Here is a 14,430-nt window from a genome sequence, read left to right on the forward strand (position 1 = left end):
GTTAATACTGAATGCAAGATACATATTAGTCAACAGTCAAAATAAGCAGTCCCATTACGTATATATATTCTCTGATTTTTGTGGTTCAAGTGCTGTGAGAAAATTATTATCAAAATGGCTTGTGCAATTAAAAGGTGTCAAATAGTACATAAATTATAAAAACTGCAAAGTGATGCACTCAGTATCGCTAAAGGCCTCTCTATTTCTTAGCCACCTTTTAAACAGGAAAAAATGCTTTTCTTTTGCTAAGAAGTGAGAATGGGCTCTCAGAATTGCTATCTATAAAAGCAATTGGGAAAGAGTCAAAGTTTGACAAACACAAGTACAGCTTTCATAATTGGCAAAATACACGAAAGAACACATGATGGGATCTGTTCAATGGTCCAGCAAGGAATATACAGGGGTTCCTTGGAGGTTCGAAGGCCACCACCAGAAAATTTTTGATGCCTCTTGTATGTACTGACTACGCGTCTTCAAAATTGAGCGATGACCGTCTACAGTTGCGTAAATAGTATCATCTCTTGTGGCAAACAGTAGCTTTATTCTTATTCGGTACCCATTGTCGGCATGCATTCACAAAGAGTAGTCACCATAATGAGTGCATCAATAGAAACAACGCGGGTTGACTGCATCGGTTGCGGTGAGCAGTAATTTCACTTCGACTCCTTGTAACGTTCACGCTTGTCACAAGCGTGGCAGAAGCTGCTGTGGATTAAGAAGTGTTTCTGGGTGCCGTGCTGCAGCTGCACTTTGAATGTGCCCTCACACACACAATGCCCTTATTCCAGCAAGTGCTGATCAGTTACCGAATGAGTATCGAACCTCTGTACAGATTTTAAGCTGCAATTCAGCATTGTATCGCTTTACGACTACCGTGAATGATGACCACAGTGGCAGCACAATCTAGCTTGTGTTGACCCAGATCGCCGCACGCACTGTGAATGCAGTAGCTCACATGATGTTCCTTTTGAATAATAAGATAAGCCATTCTCGAAAAGTAAGTTCAGCTTCTGAAAGCTTAAGTATACCTTTGGGTAAAGGCTGGGCACAGATTATCAGCATAACTAACGCAACTCTAGCGAGCGATGGTAACTACCAGCACCTCGTACAATTTTTTGCGTTGTTGTCGCTCTTCTACAACAGCAATAATTTTTAGGGTTTTGTCGGGACAACGTGATTATCAGGCCACATGCAGACTGACTGTGCAAGAACTGGCAATTAACATACTCTGCACCCACACATTCATCGCTGCTTGGTTAGGTAAGCCGAAACTCGGCACAAGACTAGTTATTGCAAAAGAAACAAGACGCAAACACCTCCTATGTCTTCGCGCGCAGCTATTTACCGACTAGCTCAAGTCCCCACCTTGTACTACCTCACAGAAAACAAGCAACAGCGCGAACCACATGAGAAAAACGTAGATATGGACTTAGCACTCTCATACTTGCACCGTAAAGGTAGGCCCAATAGAACAGCGCTTAGTCCATCTCTGTCCTGTCATCCTGTAGTTCATGCTGTTTCTCTTTTCTTATGGACATGTACTGTGGGTACTGGGCTTGCTGCGTCCCCTCCGTAGTTAAAGCAAGGGAGACGGAGGCTTCAACTCGTAACAACCAACAACAACAATTTATTTAAGTCTACGCTGCATACGGCGGGGTCGGTCCAGGCCCACGAGACGACGAGGCGACGATCATGATCGGCGGCAGCAGCAATCGGCCAGCGCGGGTGGCAGCATCCGTCCTTCCTGGCGTCCCAGGCACGTCTCTCCTGGGCGGCGCGCAGGCTGCCCCTTTTAAGCCGCGCAGATGGGCCACGCGCACCGCGTCTGCGCAGCACGTGGCGCTATCTCGCGATAGCCGGTGGGCGTGGTTCCCACACATCCCCCCCCCCTCAAAATGACGTGGTGGGGACCGGAGGATGGTCCGGAAAGGCCGGCTGCAGGGACCCTAAAGTATAGCGAGGACAATGAAAACCAGTAAACATTTCCTTCTCGCCACGAAGGAAGTTATGTGCATTCAACGCATAACAAGGCGAACGGGACATTAGAGTACTTTGGGAAGGCCTATGAATGCTTCCTCCTCCCTCCAAAATTCATGGAAAAACGGAACTGGAAAAAAGTACAAGTAAAGGGAATGAGTCATTTTCGCAAACCCCTCTTGCCTGTCACCGGGGACGCAGGTTGTACCACTTGCTTGGTGGTGTGGGTGACTGGGTGGCCAAGCCCTGGTGAGGCATATCTGGATCATCAGCTGCTGAGTCTTGCCGTGCATAAAATGGTTTCAGATCTGAGACATGAATAGGGCCACACGCTTGATTAGTTAAGCAATCTTTCAGCATGTACGAGAGCCTGGATTTCTGGGTGATTCTATACGGTCCGTCCCACCTCTTAGCTAAGGAAGCGGCAAAACCTTTCGAGGCGTCGCTGAGCGGGTGTGTCCGCTTCAACACCAAGTCCCCAACCTCAAAGCTAACGTTTTGTCGACGCTTGTCATACTGTCCTGCCTGTTCCATTCGGGACACATCGAGGTGCTGTCTGGCTTGTTGTACCGCGTCGGTCAGCCTCTGTCTCAGGTCCCCTGCAAACTTTGAATAAGGCCTTGAAGAAGCGGTTGCACATGTCAAAGCACTGTCCTGCGGAAAGCTCAATTCTTTGCCCAGGTTAAGTTGAGCAGGAGTGAAACCTGTTGAGCGATTAACTGTCGTCCTAGTTGCGAACGCTATTTCTGCCAGTTTCAGATCCGAATCTTTATGACGCTCAGTATGCGCGACAAGCATAGATTTCAGATTTCGGTTTACCCGTTCCGTGATGTTGGCTTGCGGGTGATACACAGACGTGCGCTTGTGACGAATTCCCAAGGCGTCACAGGAATCCGTGAACACCTTGCTGGTGAAGTATGTCGCGTTGTCCGTGATCAGCTGGGCAGGGAATCCGAACCTCGTGAAGGTTTCGAGAAGGCAGTCCCATACTTTCTGCGAAGTGAGCTTGCGCAAAGGAAGCAATTCAACCCATTTCGTGAAATGGTCAGTCACAACAAGCAGATACTGGTTTCGCCGCGGACTCATGGGAAACGGGCCCATCACGTCACATGCAACAATCTGCCATGGCGATGTACTCTCAACTGACTGCATTGTTCCTAACGGTAAACCCCCACGTGGTTTCGCCTTTTGACAAACTGAACAGGAACGCGCGTAGCGTAATACATCCTGTTTCAACCCTGGTCACGTTACAGTACGACACAGCTTCTCGTAAGTCTTCTGCCCTGAAGAGTGACCAGCTAAAGCACTGTCATGGTAGTACTTTATGAACAATTTGCGAAGTTTGCGAGGAATGACAACTCGAAACGGTGACTCCACACTACCATCGTCAACCTGAGGAAAGTACCGGAACAAGAGGCCTCCTTCTCCGAGCATGTAGCAGTCTGTCTCCTCGTCGCATCCGGTGTCAGTTGGATCACGAGCCGCTAACTTTTCTGACACCTTACGACAAAGGCCATCACCTTGCTGTGCTGCAAGAAGCTCCTGTTTAGTGACCAAAGTACCCCAACGTGACTGTATTGTCACAGCTGGTTTCGCAACCGCACACACTGTTTCCGGCTCGACCTGGGGTTCAATAGACAAAGGTGCACGTGAAAGTGCGTCAGCAACTGTGTTAGTGCTACCCTTCTTGTACTCAATGACATAGTCGTAGCGCTGCAAGGTAAGCGCCCATCGGGCCAATCGTCCCGAGGGATTAGGCAATCGTTTCAGCCAAGAGAGCGCTTGGTGATCAGTCTGAATGACAAACTGAGCCCCGTCCAAAAACATATCAAACTTCTTTAATGCGAAAATGATAGCCAGGCACTCTTTTTCTGTTACCGAGTAGTTGCGTTCCGCACCGGTCAGAGTGTGGCTTGCGAAAGCAACAGGCCTCAAAGCACCTGCGCATTCCTGTAAAAGTACTGCGCCAAGTCCGTAATCGCTGGCGTCTGTCTAACACAAAAGGTTTGTTAAGATCTGGCAGCTGAAGGGAGGCGTTACTGGTGATTGCTTTCAGAAGCGTGTCGAAAGCTGCTTGTTGCTCACCGCTCCAGAGCCATTTCGCGCCTTTCTTCAGCAACTGAGTTAGTGGTCGGGAGATGTCTGCGCACTGCGAAATGAAGTCACGATAAAAAGCAATCATTCCGAGAAACCTTTGCAAGCACTTAGTATTTCGGGGTGGGGGGTAATCCGCAATTGCGTTCAGTTTATCTGGGTTTGGCTTTAGTACGCCGTTGTCGACAACAAACCCCAGAAGGTTGATTTTGTTAGTAGCGAGCTGCAGTTTTCCGGGATGAACAGTTAGACCGGCTGCTGACATGCGCTGTAGCACCGTATGCAAATGTTCAAGATGCTCTTCAAACGTGCGCGAAAACACCGTCACATCATCAAGATACCAAAGTGCATAATTAAACTTTGCATCACCCAAAACCATATCCATCATGCGCTGATAGGAACTCGGACTATTGGACAGGCCAAAAGGCATGCGCCCAAACTCAAACAAGCCTCTGTGACATGCGAATGCAGTTTTCGGGATATCGTCTGGGTGAACCTCGATTTGCAGATACCCACGAGAACAGTCGATAGTGGTGAAGAACTTTGCGTTTCTCAGCGCGTAAGTTATGCTGGATATTGCTGGCAAAGGGTAGGAATCTCTCACCGTGACTGCGTTGAGCCTACGGTAGTCCACACAAAGACGTGCCGTACCATCTTTCTTTGGGGCCAATACCACAGGGAAGGCCCACGGACTGTCCGAGGGTCGTACGGCTCCTGTGTCGATCATTTCGTCCAGGGCTTTATCGAGAACGGCTCGCTTGTGCTGGCTCAACGGTCTCGGGTTGCAACGCCATGGCCGGGCATCGCCGGTATTGATGCGATGCACTAGGACGTCAGTCTTCCCAGGACGTTCCGTAAACATTCCCGAGAACGGTGTTAACACGGCCTCTAGCTGCTTCCGTTGGTGGTTCGTTCCCGTGAAGTTGCTGAGGGACTGCATGACTGCTGACGGCAGGGTGGTGTGCATGGCTGCCACGCCTTCCGCGTGTCTTGGTACAGGCACGAAGTCTATCTTCTCCGTAAAGGGTGTTGTCTCGGACTGTCCGTGAAGGCGGTAGCCTCTTGCAGGAAAGTCGAGTGTGAGCCCCTCGTCTGCATGAAAATCTCGACCGAGAAGCATTGACACTGATAGACCAGGCAAACAAACAAATCGCTGGCGCTTCGTTTTTCCATTAAAGCTTATCCGTAAGCGAACACAACCTTCAGCGTTTGATACGTGGCTTGATGTCATCCGCAACTGAACATTTGAGTTACGAAACTTGATCTTTTTAGCTTTACACTTCTCAAGCAACACGTCACCGATTAACGAGATTCCTGAACCGGTATCGAGAAGAGCAGGTACGGTAATGCCCAGCGCTTTAACTTTCATCGTTGGTTCTGGAGACTGCGCCTGCGTTACGCGGCAAACAGAGGGGACGATGACTGACTCACCAGCTTGATGTTCGTCCGTTACACGCTCCGGACAGCTTTGCACGCTCCTGGCATTTACGGCCGTGGGCTGCGACACACCGCCAGTGGTTAGTGTCGCCGGCCGAAGCAGTTTCCCGAACCTGCATTCGCGCTACGGCGCGCAAAGCATTGCCGCCTCACATGACCAGTTTGACCGCACTGGTAGCATACGACATGCGTATGTCTGCGTTGGCCAGTTAACCTATCCCTCAAATCACGCCTTTCGGCGGAGTGGCTCCCGGAGTACCCATAACAGGAGCGCCTGTCGCAGTCGGCTCGCGCAGGACTTGTGAACCCGGCGTATCGGGACTGGGGGTCCGACCGACTACGCTCTTGTATGGCTCGAGTAAGGAGCGAGCGCTCTGCACTATGACGCTGCTCCGCGGACACTTGCTCCCAGGGACAGCTTACCCCTGATACGGTATTCAAAGGGGCCCCGCGCAGCCCTTGCTCATGTGCGAAGGGGTCCAGGGCGCGGGAGGAGATAGCCGTGAATGCGCCTGGGCTCGTCAGGTCGCATGAGGGACTGGCTACGGGGGCGCGCCAAGCCAGTGACGGCTCAAGAGCAGATTGCGGCGCTGGCGGTGGCACGTAAGTGCTCTCAGCTAAAAGGGCGTCTTGTACACCGCGGGCCTCCCGTGCGAGGTGCTCAAGGGTTTCGAATGTGCGCCCATAAAGAAATGGCCTGAATCTGGGATGACTCTGTCGCATGACCCGAGCTACTTGGTCCCTTTCCGAGGCAGTCGGTGCTGCTCGGCGATGCAATTCCTGCATCGTCCGGACGTACTCGAGCAAACTTTCGTCCGGATGCTGGGTTCTTAGTTCGAGCTCACGCTGGACTCGCAGCTCGTACCCAGGGGGCAGAAATTCCTCTCGGAAGCGCTGTTCAAATTCTGCCCAAGTGGTGAAAGGCGTTTGTAGCCTCCACCACCGTCCTGCGGGATCCCGTAAAGCCAACGGCAGGATTCGAGCCATCACGTGCGCTTCCGAGGCACCGGTCGCTCTGACATACCTGTCCATTTCCTCTAGGAAGTCAGCCACCGATTTCGGGTCGTCGTAACCCGTGTACGTGGGTAGCGTGGCCGGAGGTAGGAGCTATGGTTCGCCGGCCCGAGTGCCGATGCGGTCCATGACCGTGTTGCACATCTCAGCGACACGCTGAAATGTGTTCAGCTGCTGTGCCAGCAGCTGGTCAGTCTGCTCGTGCGAAGAATCCTGCTTGCCGCCGGTCGGCATGATCGTCCCGGACCGGAGATGCTTTCCGTCTACCTGCGCCCTGAAGAGAAAAAAAAACCGCGCCACAAAACAACACGCACGAGAGTGCGCTACCCGGAGACTCAACGAACAAGACGAGGGGCTGGACCTACGTCCACCGTGCTATTCCTACGGGCGGGAGCAAAAACCACGTTGGGCGCCAACTGTGGGTACTGGGCTTGCTGCGTCCCGTCCGTAGTTAAAGCAAGGGAGACGGAGGCTTCAACTCGTAACAACCAACAACAACAATTTAAGTCTACGCTGCATACGGCGGGGTCGGTCCAGGCCCACGAGACGACGAGGCGACGACCATGATCGGCGGCAGCGGCAATCGGCCAGCGCGGGTGGCAGCATCCGTCCTTCCTGGCGTCCCAGGCACGTCTCTCCTGGGCGGCGCGCAGGCTGCCCTTTTAAGCCGCGCAGATGGGCCACGCGCACCGCGTCTGCGCAGCACGTGGCGCTATCTCGCGATAGCCGGTGGGCGTTGTTCCCACAGTACACACTGGCCCAAATAAGCACTGTTACTAGTTATTGTCATGATAGGCTATGCACTTTTAATACTCCTTGTGGATTCTTGATTATCTTAGCTGTTCATCCTTGCTGAACGAGCACTGAGACATGTCAGCATCAGAGGCAGAAAGCAGTGTGACTGATAAGGCTGCAGGACCAGAAGAGGCAGCAGATTTAGTTGGTGTGGCTGCAGGATACGAGGTGGCAGCGGACCCAGAGCAGGCGCAGTTGTTGCTGCTGTAGCAACACTTTGTGCTGAACCTGTTCATGGACAAAATCAACAAATGATAAACTGTTAGAATTCAGGCTCCACCGTTTAGTAAGCTAGAAAAGTTATTATTGTACCTGTAAATGTAAGAGCGCAAAGAAAACATTTTGCAACGTCAGCAACTGTTTAGAAAAGAATGATGCCAATGTTTGCTCAATGTTGTCCCTATGTTCCAAACATTTGTTTAGATTCTTTAGGTGCCATGGATACACGTGCTTTTGCGAAACTGAGGCAAGTGAGATCAAAGAAAAAGCACGACAGCGAGCTTTGAATGATTTCAACCACTTCTACATCAAATTTATATTCAATAACTTTGCACTGTGCCGCATACTGTTAAAGATGATCACTTTGGCAGAGACATTACAGCATAGACCGCTTGTGACATAAAAGGTCGGAGCAGCGAATATGCACACCATTTGTGGTACAGAACTGTAACCAAAACTAAATTTTGCTACAGCTGCACACACGCACTACTTCAAGACCAAGCTGCTGCATTACTATGAAATCATGCAACAGGATAGGATTTCTGCACCCACTTATATGTTACTGTTCGAGGACCCGTGGAATCTACAAATGAACACAGAAAAAGTGCTGTTATAATACAGGAAGGCCACAGAATGAATTTTCGACAGCTGCTCAGTAGACCTTTTCAAGCAATCCCAGAATGCCTATCAGGCACTATGGGAAAAGTGGGTAAGCGTCGGGCAAGTCGGCTGCTTGATCGCCCGCTGCTCATTGGCGCCGTGGGAGCATGACTCGAAAAGAACGTACAACCACTTTCTTAAATCATAAATACTGCATATATCCAAACAACCCTGCATGTATCTCTACGCATGAAATGTGGAAGGAGTAATACACTAGCGTAGGTATTACCATGTGGATGCATATCAGATGTAGCAGTTTAGCGGCATAGTACGAGCGTACGGCACGACGCTATCGGCATGCATTATTGTGTTGTATACGACATACTATCATGAGCAGCATGTGCCGGAACGCTGAATTCACAGTTATTCAACGATTACTTTATATGCTGATATGAACGTTATGTATTGAATTGCAAGAAATATACTGAAGTAAGACCGAAAGTCGAGCTAGTTGGTATATTCATCTTGAGAACCTTTTAGCGCAAACTAAGACACGGACACAGAGGGAGGGAACAACATCAGCGCTACTATCAACTGAAGGCTTTATTAGGCCACAAGAAAACATATATACCCGGACTACGTCACTCGCCGCACATGCGCACGATCAACGGTCCAAAACAAGGCACTATCTCTCCATATCTATTGTTGACCCCTTTCCTTTATGAGCGAAACTTCTTTGTTGGAAATCGTTAATGACGGGTGACTGACGCAAGATGATCCCCTAATGTGTATGTGAAAAGCCTCTGCCAGTTCACGCGTAGTGCGATCACGGTGCGTAAATAAGGTGACCGTGTCAGGGAAGCGTGATTCGCATCCACACTGCGCAGAATGCATTGCTAAGTGCGTGGGGGGCTTTCCTTTTAACAACGAGAGGTGCTCCCTTAAACGTATGTTAAGGCAGCGACCCGTCTGCCCCACATGCGTCCGTCCACAACTTAATGGAAGGCAGTATACAAGGTTTTAGGCGCATGTAACAAAACTAACTTTGTGCTTGACGTTGCAAGTACGAGAGGCCCCTCTGTATCCAGCGTGCAGCTTATTTCCAATCATAGAGCACATCTTGCCGAGTTTATTCTTGGCTGAGATGACCACATTCAGCCCATACCTATGGGCGGTCTTTTTTATACGGTGCGAAAGAGCATGCACGTAAAGAATTACCGCCCATCTGGATCGTTCCCATTCTTGCTCACGTGGAAGGCCCCTTTTATATGCTGATCAGGCGCCTACAAACAGCCTGTAGCACAGACTCGTGGAAGCCGGCTTGTTTCAGCCGCAGTACCTGCTCTTTGAAGCTCTCTCGTACCAAAGGATGGCACGATCTGGTAACAGCAGATTTCATGCATGAGAGGGCTATCCCGTTCTTTATAACCTTCGAATGAAAGGGTTGAAAGCCTAACAGGGGCTTGCTAGACCGAGGGGCGTACTTATAACGTGTATGGTCAGCTGAAAAAAAGCAGTCTAAGATCCAGAAACTGCAGAGTGTTTTAACTGGATTTTCGCAGGTGATGCTCAACCCCCCGCCTTTTGCTTTGAATGCTCCTAAAGTAACCCGTGTGAAGGTTTCCATATGCACATTGTTCCCCAGTACCAAAAAATCGTCTACATAGCGGAAAACCCTAGTGGCAACTCCCTGCAAAACTGGCAACAAGTCACGGTCCATTCTGCTCAAAAATATATCGCTGAGGACGGGTGACACCTTGGACACGATACAAACCCCCGATTTTTGAACATACAGCTTGTCTTGAAATGCCACGAAAATATGGTTCAGGTAAAACCCGAGTAATTCCAGGAACGCCTCTACAGTAATCCCACAGTCATTTTTAAAAACAACCTCATCGTTATGACTTGCGACGCAGTCTTTTACCCTCTTAATCAAACGATCACGCGGAAGAGAGTAAAACAAGTCTTCTATGTTAATGCTTATACCGGAGCAGTTACTGCAGTCAACGGCAGATAGGAAGTCAGTGATTTCAGCAGGTTTCAGCAGATTTCATACTGCAGCGGTGGCTCCATGGTTGAGCGTCTGCTTCCAATTCGGGAGGTACCGGGTTCGATTCCCAGTGCTGACCGGGAACCCACCGGTTTTTCCAAGGGGTAGAGGAGTACACCTACCTGGCGCTCGGTTGTTAATGGGTACTCATCTCGAAAGGTCGCCCCAAAAGGTTCTGTAAAGGCCCCTGGGCGCACCTTAACCCACCAAAGCCTTGGTGAAATAGTTGAGCATCCGCCACTGCTGTGGGAGGCAGGGAATTGCTGCCGCCGGGTACCTACCGGTAAAATAGGTACAAGCGCACTTCCGGCCTGGTGCTCGGCAGAACGAAGTTCATAGGCGCTTGGGAGGGCACCCACCTTCGCAGCATGGGACCGCCAGACCTGAAAAATAAGGTCATCTTTTTTTACATCCGGTGCGTACAGACATGTGTAGTATTTACGATTTATATTTAGTAAACCAGCGGCGCCGCGTTTTTTTTTCGTTTGGTGCTCCCACGGCGCCAACGAGCAGCGAGCGATGGAACAGCCGGTGCGCTCGCGGTACACACTTTGCCCATAGTGCTTCGCGCGCCCGCGGAGGGTTACGGGATTGCTTGAAAAAGGTCTATTGCAGAGTTCCGTCTCATATTGCTCATGACTATATATATCATATATACAAGACTATACAACGAGCGCTTGTGCACGCGTTGGTGGTGCACGCGTTGGTGGTGCCCGTGTGTTTGAAAAAGGTCTATTACACATACTTACCCATGGCACTACTCCACAGACCCTACTGAATAAAAAGACGAGGACGTCCACCACGACATGGCAAACTATGTATTGACATTTCAGCACCCACAACGGAAGGCCTATTCACAATGAGATGATAAAATATGCGCTGATGTTTCAGCACTCAGAACGGGAGCCTTGTTCACAATGGAGATTGTGAACAAGGCTCCCATTTTGGGAGCCAATACATAGCTTATCATCTTGTGGTTGGCGTCCTCGTCTTTTTATTCGATGATTTTTTCCGACCAGACAGGTGTCTCTTGAAGCCTTTGTCATCCAGAGACCCTATATGCAGCCTGCCCTTTGTAACTTTAGCCAAGACTTTAAAAATGAGAGGCACGTCGCAAATAAATTGAACGCAGTATTCACACTAGCCTTATTTAGTAACTCAGACGATTTTTATTGTGATACCAGTTATATGGACAGTCTCGGCTGATTTTTGCCGTCACCATCGCTGTCGCCGCCGTCATGCAGCGTACATGTATATATATATATATATATGTATATATATATATATATATATATATATATATATATATATATATATATATATATATATATATACGGTAGAAAAACAGGTCGACAAACGTGCGAAACACAGATTTTACTAACGTTTCGGCAGGAGGGCCTGCCTTCGTCAGAGTGAATGGTTACAGATGCCACGCAGGGCACATTTATAAGCCGCTTCTTTGCGTATCACACGGCTAAGTCGTTATCAGTCGTTTTAGTTTAAGAAACAAGATTATACATCACCAAAGGCACGTGGCTGTAGAGTACATACAACTGAACACGCGTATCATTATACAGTAGTGAATTGGCACGTATTAGATACCTTAGAACTTGTGTGCAATGAACTAGGTCTACAAGATAAACTGCGCACGCAGTCGCTCACTTGGCCATAAATGCAACGGGATAATCGCAGTCGAAAGACCTTTAGAAGCAGGCCTTTAAAAAAAAGTTAGAGAGATAAAAAGAAAATAAAAAAGCACGCAAAGCGAAATGGATGCGAGTAAAATCATGAAGCGATAAAGGCCACGGACATTATGTACGTAATAACTGACAATAGGTCAAGATCATGCAAAAAATAGACACCAGCCAGTAACACAAAACGGCGATTTGCTAAGGCAACATGGAAGTAAGCGTACCCGGGCTCTCGTTCATGCCGTCAGAAAGTGTTTTGAATTTATGAATTAGGAATGACTCTTTCACTTCACGTTCATGGTGGGATTTAAAACTCGATTCCAGTATTGTAGCCATAATGTTACTGAAAGAATGACCTGCCTCAGTGACATGCCTTGAAATTGGTAAGTTAGGAAGGGCATGCACATGAGCTTTATGATTATTGAAACGATATCGAAAAGCAGTTTCGGTTTGACCTATGTATTGTACATGACAGATTGAGCATTCTAGTAAATATACGACATTTGCAGTATCACAAGTAAAATTGCCCTTAATCTTGAATTTGAAGTTAGTCGCAGTACTTACTGCCAGTGTTGTCGTGGTCATGTGCGCACACACTTTACAGCGGGGTTTTTTACAAGGATGGCAACCAACCGTCTGGATGTTATTGTTCTGTTTGGTTTTGGAGGAAGTTAACAGATCCCGCAAATTTTTGCCTCGTCTGTAGACAACACGCGGTGGTTCTGGAAACGCTTTTGTAAGGCGTTCGCTCTGCATAAGTATGTTGTGGTGTTTACGTAGAATAAATGCCACGTTAGGCGCCGATGCGTTGTGGGTTAAAACCAAGTTAACCTGTGAATGACTTTTTGGATTTTCTTTGGTGACGCAGAGTGCAGCACGGTCTTGTGCGTCGGCGCGCCTCACTGCGTCATCGACTAACTTGGCCGGATATTTCTGTTTAAGAAGTGCAGTGCGTAGTTGGTTACAGTTGCTATCGAAGTCGGATTGCTCAGAGCAAATTCGCTTAAAGCGTAAGGCCTGGCTGTAAGGTATGCTGGATTTGCAATGTTTTTTGTGGCTACTTTGAAAATGTAAATAGCTCTGTCTGTCAGTCGGCTTGCGGTACAGCTTAGTGGTTAATTTCGCATCCTTCAGACATACTGTGACATCGAGAAAGTTAATGGTCTCTGGTGAATATGTGTGCGAAAAGGAAATGGAAGGGTGAGCATTATTAAAGTCCGAAATAAAAGACAACAGTTCCGCCTCTCCATGTGACCATATCATGAATATGTCATCAATAAATCTTTTATAGTAAAAAGGTTTTAGCGAACGACCCGACAAGAACTTGTTCTCAAGAGATCCCATAAATATATTCGCGTAGCTTGGCCCGATCATGGTACCCATAGACGTACCGCTTACTTGAACATAATGCACTCCATTGAATTCAAAGTTGTTGTACTGAAGAATCATTTCAAGTAATATAGCTATAGTCGAGCTATCAATGGACTTGTTGAGAGCGAAGTGATCGTAAGCCTCAACCACGGACTTTATACCATCCAAGTGTGGTATGTTTGTGTAGAGAGACGTAACATCGAGAGTGACAAGGAGAGAGTTGTTAGGTACACTAAGGTTGGTAATATCGGAAAAGAAGTCGTTAGTATCTCGCAGAAATTACTGGAACGTAGGGGGTATCTGGTTTATTAGGCTATCTACGTAACGCGACAAGTTTTCTGTCACGGTACCTATGCCGGAAACAATTGGGCGACCAGGGTTATTGCGTTTATGAATTTTCGGCAACAAATAGAACCTACCAGCTGCCGAACTAAGAGGGATCAGAGAAGCTGCCTTGTCATTTAATTTTTTCTCCTTTATCAGTTTTCTTATTGTGCTGTCTAACGTTGCTTTATAATTCTCTGTCGGGTCGGCATCGAGTCGTTTGTAAAACGACCTATCATCAAGCTGACTGTTCGCTTCAGCGATATATTTGGTCGTGTCCATGACAACAATGGCACCCCCTTTGTCGGCAGGTTTGATTGTGATGTCAGTGCGTTCGCCAAGATTTGCTATGGCTTTTATTTCTAGGGTCGATAGATTTCGACGAAAAGACTGGGGTTCGTTATAAGCTTGAATGATATCTCGCTGTACTGCTTTAATAAACATGTCCAAGAGTTTGTCACGTTGTGAAGCCGGTGTCTAACGTTTAGCCGATGGTAAAGCGGTCGGATCATCGGCCGAAGCCGGCTGATCGAAGAAATATTCGCGCAGTCTCATATTTCGTGCGAAGTTGTCTAAATCCTTGTATAGCTGAAATTCATTATAGCTGCCGCTTGCTGGACAGAAGCTTAAACCACGGGATAAAAGGCTGAGCTCTTCTTTAGATAAGATAGCGCTTGAAATATTAATAATGTTGTCGGGTGCAGGTTTAGATGCTCTTTCCATGGCCGAAGACGGAGGCAACTGGCTTGTTGCGCCCTTTCTTCTTTGGTCTCTACCCTTATAAGGACAGAGGCCATAAGAACAATATTTCTTAATTTTTAGTGGGTTTACTTAAGCTGGTTTTTGGCTTTCCATTTC

General features: G+C 48.2%; 1 protein-coding gene across 1 annotated transcript in view; it reads right to left on the minus strand.

The window, feature by feature from the left end:
• Positions 1 to 2,163: 2,163 nt before the first annotated feature.
• LOC119384781 (uncharacterized) overlaps positions 2,164 to 14,430 on the minus strand; it is a 33,363-nt gene continuing 21,096 nt past the window's right edge. The window contains exons 3-5 of the mRNA XM_049413123.1: positions 7,483 to 7,545; positions 5,622 to 6,615; positions 2,164 to 2,285 (exon numbers count right to left, since the gene is read on the minus strand). Coding sequence (XP_049269080.1) covers positions 2,164 to 2,285; positions 5,622 to 6,615; positions 7,483 to 7,545 — 1,179 coding nt within the window. The remainder of the gene's footprint in view (positions 2,286 to 5,621; positions 6,616 to 7,482; positions 7,546 to 14,430) is intronic.

Source organism: Rhipicephalus sanguineus, chromosome 3, assembly GCF_013339695.2.
Source record: "Rhipicephalus sanguineus isolate Rsan-2018 chromosome 3, BIME_Rsan_1.4, whole genome shotgun sequence".
Classification (NCBI taxonomy): Eukaryota; Metazoa; Arthropoda; class Arachnida; order Ixodida; family Ixodidae; genus Rhipicephalus; species Rhipicephalus sanguineus.